General features: G+C 35.9%; 2 protein-coding genes across 2 annotated transcripts; both read left to right on the top strand.

Annotated features, from left to right (window-relative positions):
* Positions 1-6,400: 6,400 nt before the first annotated feature.
* LOC116120670 (deacetoxyvindoline 4-hydroxylase-like) lies at positions 6,401-7,528 on the top strand. The gene is made up of 5 exons (XM_031406645.1): positions 6,401-6,601; positions 6,692-6,740; positions 6,855-6,930; positions 7,021-7,342; positions 7,445-7,528. Exons 1-5 carry the CDS (start codon positions 6,401-6,403, stop codon positions 7,526-7,528), a joined length of 732 nt encoding a protein of 243 aa, XP_031262505.1.
* Positions 7,529-9,180: 1,652 nt separating this feature from the next.
* LOC116120661 (pentatricopeptide repeat-containing protein At1g06143) lies at positions 9,181-11,736 on the top strand. The gene has a single exon (XM_031406629.1). The coding sequence runs from the start codon at positions 9,273-9,275 to the stop codon at positions 10,863-10,865; it is 1,593 nt and encodes a 530-aa protein (XP_031262489.1). The 5' UTR covers positions 9,181-9,272; the 3' UTR covers positions 10,866-11,736.
* The last annotated feature ends 756 nt before the right edge of the window (positions 11,737-12,492 follow it).

Raw genomic sequence — 12,492 nt, 5'->3', positions numbered from 1 at the left:
CAGTGTCAATTGATGCCAACAGCAGGATTTACCCTTTGGCCTTATGCATTTGTGAGATAAAGAACAATGAGTCATTGGGGTTTTTTTTGAGCTTACTTCGTGATTTTCTCGAAGATGTTGATCTCGTCATATTCATGAGTGACAAGCAGAAAGATATTTTAAATGCATTAGAGAAGCATTGGCCGAATGCAAGGACGAGGTACTGTGTTAGGCATGTGTATGCTAATTTCATACAAAAAATTTCGGGTATCCACTTAAGAAATTTGTTTTGGGCAATGAGTAAAGCTTCAAATAGGGTTGATTTTGTTGCAGCCATGGGCAAGGTAAGGGAAGTTGATGAAAATGCATACAAGTGAATGATAGAGAATGAACCTGACAAATGGTCCATGCATGCCTTTGACCCAATAGCAAAGTCAGACCATGTTACGAACAATATGAGTAAGGTTTTCAATGCGTGGTTAGGTGACAATAAAGAGCTTCCGATTTTGAGTTTATTGGAGATGTACAAGATGAGGGTAATGAAAAGGATGCAATGTAGGTTCCAGGCTGGTACTAATTGGGTAACTCCTCTTCCACCAGTGGTGCATAAAAAAATAAACAGGTTGACTGAGTCAGTAAGGTGTGTTGAGGTTGTTTACTCTAGATCTAATGAGTTTGAGGTAATTGACAAAAATGTCAAAAAAAGGTAGAAAACATACACTAGTTTTGTGGAACCAAGTTTGTGATTGTGGCGTATGGCAGATCTCTGGTGTTCCATGTGTGCATGCTGTTAGTTGTCTGTTACACATGAATGTGAAAAATTTTAAAGAGCATGTGGATGAGAAGCTACGAATTCTGATGTACATGCAAACATATGCATATATGATCCATCATGTTCCAGACAAGTGCACTTGGCTAGATGTCAATGATGAAAAATTATGGCCCCCATACAAGCATGCCAAGTCGGGTAGACCAGCAAAAGCAAGAAAGAGAGACCCAACTGAGGAACCCAAGAATAAACGAGTTTCTACACATAGATACAATTTTTGCAATGCATTGGAACATAACAAAAGATCTTGCAAGGATAATCCAACTACAGTAAATGAAAGGAGAAACCTTAGGTTATTATTAATTTCTTCATTTTATCTATTTTTACGTTGATGATTTGCTAACTAATATTGTTCCCCATTTTTTACGTTTTAGAAAACATTTGTAACAATAATGACCACATCATCCTTAAGAGCTAGGTTTGCAGCTTCGACAACAAATGCATCTTCTTCAAGTTAACACAATGCTCCACAATCTCACAACACAGGCAACAATACTTATACATTCTACTTTGGATTAGTTCATTTTTAAACGACCATGACTCCATAAGTTCTAACCTTCATGTTATAATTTAATATGCAGGGTCACAACGTCTTTAAGACCATGGAACTCTGAACTTGTAATGGCAACGTATGACAAGGTAATTGAACTGTGTGTGTGTGTGTGTGTGTGTGTGTGTGTTGCTCATTAAGAAAATGGGTTGCTGGTTTAATTTGGAGATGCATGTGATAGTTGAGGAGTGAATGGAAAATGAATGAAAATCTTTCGGTATAATTGAAATTCTAGCATGCATGTCCTTTTCCTTAAGCTAATTGTTTCAATTTCTTGAAATTTTGGTTGACCTGGTTGCTTTAAAAATCCGCCTACATGAGAAATGAATTAATATTGTTTTGCTAGAAAAGTGATGTAAGCAAACTTAACACATGTTAAAAAAAGGCCGAATTTCTTTTAAGTTTTACATGTTCATACAATTTGATTGAGTAACTTTCCAATATACTATGGAATCATAAGTTGCATATCAATATTTAGTTCATTAGTTTACAATCTTTTTTTTTTTTTTTTTGGTTTATCTTGTTGAATATAATGTGTAATTGAGTTTTGAGTTTGACACATATTAGAAAAGGTCGAACCATTCCTTAAGCTTGCATGTTTAGTTCTAATTTCGGTGAAATACTTTGATTCTGAAAATTTTGGTTCAATATTGTGATGAATATGTCCTGCATGTGCCGGCTAAATTGATTCTTGGATATTGCACTAGCTTTGCTTTTAAGAAATGTGATTACATGCTGCATGTTATATATATAGTTTTCATGTGGATTCAACTAATGGTGAAAAGGCTTATTTTTAGTTGAAATTGTTCCATAGGATGAAGTTAAGTTTTGGCTGAACCGGGAGACAATTTTGTTAATTGCAAAGGGTTGTTGAAATTCATTATATATGCTTGTAATTGGTTGGACAATACATTGGAACATGTTTGAATTCAATTTTTTTTTATTACAATGTTGTGTTGGATACTAGAGTTGCTTACAGTCGAATTGGAATACCTTTGGAAAATTAGTTGATTTGAGTTTTCTTTAAAAAAAAAACGTTTGAAATTAAAGGTGTTCCTTAAACTAACTAGTTTTTTCTTCTTCTTTGTCATTGTCCTAAGTGGTTTGTGGAAATTTTAGAAATTTTACTCTGTTTGTGTATTGATTAGCTCTCATGGTGGCTCAACCCTACACTTTTTATTTCTTCATCATTTTCATTGTCCCAAGTTCTTTGTGGACTAATCTGTTTGGGTCTTGACATTGATTAGTTTATAATTTGGTTGAAGGTTATTGTAAAATTCTATTTCAGGTCATAGCAATTCCAGAGATGAGGGTTCAACATCTTGGAGATCCTTAACTTTTTTGCATTACAGGAAGCAACAATGTACCATCTTGGTCACCAAGGACAACTCTCATACTGATCAAATTTTGCTCTATGTATATTTAATCAAAATTATGACAATGACAATGATGTTTTTCCCCCAACTTTTTGTTATATCCCTTTTCAAAACTGTTTATTTTAATTGTGCATTATTAAAGAGATTTGTATTGAATTCTCAAATTTCATTTGCGTTCTATTGAGTAAAATACATTGTGATTTTGCAATCTGGATTGTTATTGGATTTAAATTGACAGAATTAATGTAATATAATATAAATATTATCTTAGTTTGCAACACTTGCAGGGACAAAATAGTAATTTCATTTGTCAAAATTTCAAATTCTCAACGGTTATTCATTACAAACATTAGGGGTAAATTCACCATTTAATTTTCACACATTGTTGGGGATATGACAGTAATTTCATAATTAAAAAGTGGGGTATATAGGTAATTGATTTTATTGACTTGACATATAATAATAATAAAACTTTAAAATCAAACGGTTAAGGGTATTTTCGTCTTTACAGTGAATGTCATTGTTTTTAACAGAATCTATTAACGAAATATGTTGTTTGGGTATTAATGTGGTATCTTAAAAGTCTGAGAGTAAGAAAGTGTAATTACACCATTTTTCGAGTGGGAAAAAGTCATTAACTCGTTTGTTAAACTCGAAACCTCTTCAAAAACTGGACTCTGTCGCTCAAATACACACCATAGCCAATCAAGTAAAGAACTGTTCCAGTGTAAAAGAACTAGAATGTGTTTATGCCACCATGCTCAAGACCAACGCAAGCCAAGACTGTTTCCTCATAAACCAATTTATCGGCTGTTGTACTTCTATGTTTCACCGAACAGATCTTGCAGTTTTAGCCTTTACCCAAATACAGAAACCCAATGTTTTTGTGTACAATGCAGTTATCAGGGGCTTTGTTCATTGTGGCTACCCACTTCAAGCTCTAGAAGTTTATGTTCATATGTTAAAGGCTAAAGTTTTTCCCATAAGTTATACTTTTCCATCATTGATAAAAGCTTGTACGTCGTTGTTGGGTTTCTATATTGGAGAAGCTGTGCATGGGCAAATTTGGAAGAATGGGTTTGATTCTCATGTGTTTGTCCAGACTATGATTGATTTTTACTCGAATTCGAATAAAATCTCTGATTCGAGAAGAGTATTTGATGAAATGTCTGAGAGAGATGTTTCGCATGGACTACGATGGTTTCAGCTCATCTGCAGGTTGGGGATTTGTGCTCTGTAAGGAGATTGTTTGATGAGATGTCTAAAAGGAACATTCCCACGTGGAATACAATGATTGATGGGTATGCAAGACTGGGAAATGTGGGGGCTACTGAATTGCTATTTAATGAAATGCCTGCGAGGGATAGAATTTCATGGATGATTATGATCACTTGTTATTCTCAAAACAAACAGTTTAGAGAAGCTTTAGATGTGTTTAATACGATGAAAAAGAGTGGGATTAGTCCTGACTCTTTTTAGGGAAGAAGATGAACTGTTTAAGGATAGATTGATCTTGGTGAAGAGAATTACAGCTTTGATACCAACTGTTGGATTACAAGCTGAAGAATACAAAGAAAAAAATGCACTAAAAAGTTCTTCTTTTTTCATTAATTCAAACAACACGCCTATTCTACAGAGCATTAAATGTCATCCCTAGGTTTTAGATATATTTAACACGCTAAGCCACATTTACACGTTGTCAGGATATTGAGTCAAACATTCTTAACTAGTTTGACATCTAGCAGTCTTATCCATAATAACAGCTGAACCCTATAAGGAAATCGACCGTCCTCTGACATTCAACAATGATAGCTCTGACCTTCCTTCTGACATGTCACTGCATGCTTCTGATCACAATCTCGTTAGGTCGCTTGGACACTTTCCTATATTACAACACACGCTTAGAGAACGTTTGCTTCACATTGTAGCATTACTCATCTAGCTCATCTGGTTGCCAGTTTCAAGTCGCAAGCCTATCAGGTTGCCCGTCACATGTTTCCAAAAAGATATCATTCACGTTAACATAAGTAAAATTCCTTATTTATGAGACACATATCTCCCAACTGCCACCATACTTGGTTTTGTGGATAGTATTCAAGGCTTTATTAGCCTTCATTTGATGCTAAGGATGCATCAAGAAATTCAGGAACAACAGTTATATCAAACATAAGCAATAATATGTCATTATACCAGTATCTGGTGAAATTCATAAAAAGTTATCATAGTTTCATATTTGAAATCACGAATATGTAACCCAGTTTTATGTAGGTTGAGAGCTAATCAGTGAGTCAATGAAGTAGATGGGGGGGCCAGGCGCAATATATATGAGTTACATCCAAGGCTCCAGTGTGTCTAGGGTTTTCTGAACCTCACTTGATTGTAGAAGTCCCCAAACATTTACGAGATGTTCCTCAAGGCAATAATCAATAGGTTGGTGTGATCTTTTGGTATCGAACATTAAATACTTTATGCAGGCATTGTTACTTAATCATTTAAATTGAAGCCTTGTATTGGGTAGGTTATCGAAAATGACAAGTTCAAAAGTATGATGCATAGAGTGCTTGGCAGCCGTAAGTGTTGGAAATTGAGTTTCTGCTCCGTGTTTCTCCCTTCCAATTATACAGAGAAGTAAACCATCGTAGATGTTTTTCGTATTATACATCAAAAGACATTGAGCTCCAATGGTTTCGAGTTCTTATGTTAGGGAATGGGAGGGACACCTTGAGATTAATTTTTTATATTCATTTTAATATATTTATTATTCCCCAAAGTGTATTCATATTTTGAAAGTGTTGTAGGATAATTGATGAGCTCCAAATTCTTCACGATAATCACCGGGCCGGGTTGATGTGCCCAATTTGAAGGAATCATTGGTAGCAAAAATTGAAGACCTGAACTACCGTTAGGTGGTCGAGTGGTCAACTAAGATTTTTAGATATATTATTAAAGAAGTCTTAAGTTCGGTTTATCTCGACTGTTTATAGGAAATGAGCAAGGCATGAGTTGCCATTTAGTCCTTTGGACCTAAAATAGGCAATATATTCAGCAAAATGGGTTCCTCTGTGTATCGGTGGATGGCCAAACCGAGCAAGGCATGAGTTATCACTTGGTCATCCATTATTATTATTATTTTGTATAGTATTAATTACTGTTTAAAGTAGTTAAATAAAAAACTAATTTTCTGCACTCGTTTTTAGGGGAAAAAAATTTTCAGTTGACAACGTCAACGCGTTCTCATTTTGACAAACATCTATTAAAGGCTTTGTAAATTGGCTAGGTTTTACTGTAGAGTGTTAATATGTTAGAAATATAACATATCAAAACCCCAGTTCAGTAAACTAAATGTTCAAAAAAGTCTTCAGTCTACTTGCATATCCTTCCAGTGCCACGCGTGATAACTCGGCTCTCGCTGTTGGACCAAATCTATGTAAATCCTGGATGGTATTGACTACAAAGATCAGACCAAAAAGCTTATTGGAGTCTATAAACAGTAAACCATTGCTCACCTAATCCAAATTTAACCTGATTTTATTAATTTGCTGGTCTCCAAATGATCTGACTCTTGTTTCATGATTAATCCAGTCGCCAACTAACATGAGTTTTCACCAAGCCACTCTGTTTCTTATGCTTCTTCGTCTCTGAACAACGACCCCGGGTATTGGCAAGATGGAAGTCATTTCTCACGCTGAAAAAACTGTTGTCAATGATGGCTTAGAATATGATCATGTCAAAGAAATGGATGACTTCAATGAAACAAAAGCTGGAGTGAAAGGCCTTGTTGACTCTGGAGTGGTCAAGCTGCCAAGAATCTTCATCCATCCGCCGGACGACGTGCCAAAGTCATCATCCAAAGCTCATGTTCCAGTGGTCGATCTAAAATGCTTTGAAAGAAGTGATCGAAGACCTTAGATTGTGAAAGCCATACATGATGCAGCGAAAACATGGGGTTTCTTTCAGATGATAAATCATGGAGTTCCAGATGAAGTTATGGATATGCTGTTAGCCTGTATGCATTAGTTCCATGAGCAACCATATGAAGTGAAGTTCAAGTATTAGTCACATGATAGGAGCCAACCAGTGAGATGTTACAGTAATGAATTTCTCAACAAATCAAAACCAGGGAACTGGAGGGACACCTTATTATGTGTGTATTTTGATGAACAATTGGACACAGAAGCCTTGCCTATTGTTTGCAGGTAATTATAGAGATTTATATTAAAAAATGAATAAAAGAACCTAATTAATCCAGGACATGCAACCCAGTTTATGGAACTTTGTTTTTGCAGAGAGCCAATCGGTGAGTTCATGAAGTTCATGTTTCAACTAAAGAAGACATTATATGAGTTACTATCTGAGGCTCTAGGTATAAGCAGTGAGTATCTAGAAAGCATTGAGTGCATGAAAACTGCGTCTCTTTGGTGTAACTATTACCCCATATGCCCTGAGCCAAACTTAACTCTAGGAGTCGCCAACCATTCAGATCCTTCCTTTTTAACCATACTTTTGCAGGACAATATTGGTGGCCTTCAAACTTTTCATGATAACCACTGGGTTGATGTGCCCCATTTGCAGGGATCTCTGCTAGCAAACGTAGGAGACATTTTGCAGGTATGCTTTATTATTAATGAAATAGCATAGCAAGTAAGTATATGATATTCTAAAATTGAAGCCTAAAAGTGTTGTTAATTACTTTGGTATGTGTTTTTGTAGCTGATCAGCAATGATAAATTCAAAAGTGTGATGCATAGAGTGGTGGCCGGATCCAGCTTCATGTTTCTTCCTTCCAGTTACTAGTAACAGCGACAACACATTTGGACCAGTGAAAGAGCTGCTATCTGAAGTCAATCCTCCCATATACAGGGAAATAAGCTATTCTGAATATATTGCCCATTTTAAATCAAAAGGCCATGATGTTACCTCAACCCTGAATGGTTTCAAGCTCTGATTCCCGAGATGGAATTTAAAGCAAAGTGTTAGGAACCTGCTGTTTCGTTAAATCTCTGCTGTTATTTCCACCTGCAGAAACTCACATGCACTACAATTTCCAGCAACAGATCCACTGTCGCAACACAAAACACTCTCAACCAAACATTCTGAAATTGTAGCCACCTGTCCCTTGCTTGTTGTGTAGAAAAGTGCCATTTTATCCTCTCTGTCCACTCTTTTTCCTTCTGCTGAAAAAGCGCACCAGCGGGGTCTCATCACAAAGATTAATAAAACTTATGGCCGTGCCACATAGATTTCAAGTTGAAACCTTTTGGCACTGGCTATGGTTTGTACTTTGTACTAGCTTAAAGCATTTGAGAGACTCTGTTTTTGTAAATTACTAAATTTGGACTTCGTTTAGGTGTTAAAGAAACAATATCTATTAGTAGTAGTAACCTAATCCGTGTCTCTGTATAGGATCTTCAGCTTGGAGCGTGCTTCATAAGTAAATGCCCTGCTGTGATTCTGGGTAATTTTCTGGAGTAATTGCTATTTTCCCCTTAGTTCTCCCTAAATGATTTATTTTTCTTTTGGGGTCATAAATATTCAAAATAAATATATCATAAATAGCTTATTCTCATAAAGATTAAAAATATTTAACTCATCATAAATTTTTTTTTAATCACAACCCTTATCAACGATGGGTCCACATTACAGAATTCAAGGCACATAAAACCATGGTTATTATTATCCTACGATATACGTATCATATAATACGATTCGATACAGATCGTCAACAATACATATCAAAGAATGTATCATAAACCTTTCGATACGTTGATATGTATTCTACGATACAATACGTATCCTTTCGTATCCTTAAAAATATCGATATAAATCTATACGATTTTATTAATTTGGGCCAAAGGCCCAAAAATAATTCAGGTCGAAACCAAGTAACCCAACCCGGTTCACTAAAACCTACTCAAATTTACTCATTTTGCATGAACAAAGTGAAGAGGAACATGTGTTGCCCATTTTGCATGATAATAATAATACAAGTGGAGATATAGATGTTGACATTGATCTTGGAAATGATATGAATGGTTGAGATAAAATAATATAAATTCTTAATTTTGTGATTAATTTTAATTATGTAATATCATAATTTAAAGTGAATAATATCACAAAATTCTTTAATTAATCTTAGAAATGATAATAACTTTTAGAAAATTTTGAATTTTTTTTTTTTTTTTTTGAAAAGGGCGTATCCTATAATATAATAAATATAATACGTGATACACGATTCAAAAAATTAGGTTTTCGATACAAGATGCAATACGCGATTTCAAAACCATGCATAAAACTATTAATCAAGTTACAATGACCCTTTAAGTTTTGGTGCTATTAGACGATCACGATATCATCCTGTTATTTTCCAGTTGCCGCAATAAAGCAAATGACTGTATATACGAAAACAGTAACGAATTTTAACCGCTTGTTAACACCAAAACCTCTTCAAAAACCTGAATCTTTCGCTCAAATACACACCATAGCCAATCAAGTAAAGAAATGTTCCGGTGTAAAAGAACTAGAATGTGTTTATGCCACCATGCTTAAGACCAACGCAAGCCAAGACTGTTTCCTCATAAACCAATTTATCAGTTGTTGTACTTCTGTGTTTCACCGAACAGATCTTGCAGTTTTAGCCTTTACCCAGATGCAGGAACCCAATGTTTTTGTGTACAATGCAGTTATCAGAGGCTTCGTTCATTGTGGCTGCCCAGTTCAAGCTCTAGAAGTTTATATTCATATGTTAAGGGCTAAAGTTTTTCCCACAAGTTATACTTTTCCATCGTTGATAAAAGCTTGTACTTCATTATTGGGTCTCTGTATTGGAGAAGCTGTGCATGGGCAAATCTGGAAGAATGGGTTCGATTCTCATGTGTTTGTCCAGACTGCTTTGATTGATTTTTACTCGAATTCGAATAAAATCTCTAATTCGAGAAGAGTGTTTGATGAAATGCCTGAGAGAGATGTTTTCGCATGGACTACGATGGTTTCAGCTCATCTGCAGGTTGGGGATTTGTGCTCTGCAAGGAGATTGTTTGATGAGATGTCTGAAAGGAACATTCGCACCTGGAATACAATGATTGATGGGTATGCAAGACTGGGAAATGTGGAGGCAGCTGAATTGCTATTTAATGAAATGCCTGCGAGGGATAGAATTTCATGGACGATTATGATCACTTGTTATTCTCAGAACAAGCAGTTTAGAGAAGCTTTAGATATGTTTAATAAGATGAAAAAGAGTGGGATTAGTCCTGACGGAGTTACTATGACTACTGTTATATCGGCTTGCGCCCATCTTGGAGCGCTTGACTTAGGGAAGGAAATTCATCTTTATTTATTGCAGAATGGACTTGATGTTGACGCTTATATAGGGTCCGCATTGATTGATATGTATGCAAAGTGTGGGAGCTTAGATAGGTCCCTTTTAGTGTTCTTCAAATTGAAAGAGAAAAATCTCTTCTGTTGGAGTTCAGTAATAGAAGGTCTTGCGGTCCATGGTTTTGCAAATGAAGCACTGGCAATGCTTGGTAGGATGGAGAGGGAAAAAATAAAACCGAATGGTGTTACTTTTATTAGTGTTTTAAGTGCTTGTACTCATGCTGGGCTTGTTGAAGAAGGCCGTCGGAGGTTTCAGAGCATGATCAATGAATATTCCATAGCTCCTGAAGCTGAGCACTATGGATGCATGGTTGGTCTGTTGGGCAAAGCTGGCTTGCTTGAAGAGGCATTAGAACTAATAAGAAGCATGAAATTTCAACCAAATGCAGTTATCTGGGGTGCCCTGTTGGGTGGGTGCAAGCTTCATAGGAACTTGGAGATTGCTCATCTTGCTGTTAAGGAATTAACAATTCTGGAGCCAAACAATAGTGGGTATTACATGCTTTTGCTTAACATGTATGCTGAATTGAATAGATGGGCTGAGGTCATGAAAATAAGGTTGGCCATGCAGGAACTAGGGGTCGAAAAGAGATGTCCTGGTTCAAGCTGGATTGAAATTGAAAGGAAAATATATCAGTTCGCTGCATCTGATAAATCTCACCTAGCCTCTGATAGGATTTACTTGTTGTTGGTTGAATTAGATGGACAACTGAAGCTAGCTGGTTATGTACCAGACCTCGGGTCTATATTATAGCAATTACCTGCACTGAATCCAGGTTTTTCTTTTCTTGCATGATTGAGGCCTTGAATTTCCTGTGGTCTGACAGTCAGTGATACATGAAGATGATTGCAGAAAAAAACATAGCTAGGTTGTTGATGCTTTCTGCATATGATAAGCGTGAAATAAATTTAGTATAGTTCTTATACAGATGTCTTCCGCTGACGCTGAGGGATGTCATGAGAAACAATAGAGATAAATTTTATTAATTGTGAATGGTATAATAGTTGCTCATAGCCAATAGTTGCTGAACCATAGTTTAACTTGATGAAATAAGGGCTACGTATATAATTTATTTGATTAACGCACGAACTCAATATTCTAGGAACTAGCAATTTTGCAAATTATTGGCTATGTTTGATGACATAAGATGAATGGGACTCTGCTCTGATAAAGTTAAAATAGCTACTATAATATCAGTCTCTGCAGGTATTGAAGTTGGAGTGCTTGATTTAGTTAAAGGAACATGTTGTGTGATAAATGGATTTCATATTGATGTTTATGCAGAGTCTGCAGTACGTGATATGCATGCTGAGTGTGGAATCTAGATAGGTGCAATTAAAGGTCTTGCCAATGAAATAGTTGCGATCTCGGCAAAATGGAGAGCAGAAAAGATCAAAAGCCAGATGGCGTTTCGTTCTACTAGTGGTCTAAGTGCAAGCACTCATTTAAAGTTTGTCGAACAAGGCTGATGGAGGTCTCTGACCAATATTCCGTATCTTTTGATCAAGTTTAAACACTGTTGGTTCTTGGTTGATCAAATGAATTTCTTGAAGATGGCACCGGAACTGACAAGTCTCAAGAAGCATCAAATTTCTAGCAGGTAAATTAACAGGGGTGTCTTGTTGGGTGGGTATAAAGTTTGATGTGGTGAGGCCATCAAAATCTGGCTGGCCATATTTATCAGTTTGCAGCGTCTTATCCATCTCACCATGCATCTTATGTAATTTACAGTGTCTGGTAAGTTAACAGTGTATGTTACCAGAGTGGGGTCTGTACTTTGGCAGGAAATTGTTGACTTTTGTGATGTACAGTAAACTTATAACTTTATGGGATTGAGCATGTTTCTGTTACGATACATGGATCTCTGTCTATTGCTTGCGGCAGTGAAGCAGAAGCTTGCATTGTTTTCTGTTGTAATGTTCGTAGGATAATATACTTTTTTATTTATTTTTTCAGTTCAGGGCTCTTTGTGGTGATGTAGGTCAAACAAATGCTAAGGCATATATATAGTGATTATTCATGGTTTCAGCCGATGTGAAACTGAACTTTACATGCTGGGCTAAAGGTATATAGGTTTAATCATAATTGCCTTAAAAAGTACATAGTTATCTACTTAAACATTAGCTATTTTGAGTGGTCTATACCTACTACTACAAACCAGTTGAATATCAGCCAATGGGGAAAGAGAGAGAGAACCTTTTCGTGTCTTCAATTTTCCATTGAAAAGTGTAATACAAATAGATGCTTAAGACTTCATTAAACAGCTCTTTTACATTCAAAATCATTTATCCGTATAACATGCTTGTTATAAGCAAGAAAAAAAAAAAAATTCAGCACGAATTTAATTTAACCTAGAAGAGTAACGATGATAAATGATAAT

The sequence above is a fragment of the Pistacia vera genome, unplaced genomic scaffold (genome assembly GCF_008641045.1).
Source record: "Pistacia vera cultivar Batoury unplaced genomic scaffold, PisVer_v2 Contig940, whole genome shotgun sequence".
Taxonomy (NCBI): domain Eukaryota; kingdom Viridiplantae; phylum Streptophyta; class Magnoliopsida; order Sapindales; family Anacardiaceae; genus Pistacia; species Pistacia vera.
The sequence above is the reverse complement of the archived record's forward strand: the minus strand, read 5'-3'. Positions and strand labels throughout refer to the sequence as shown.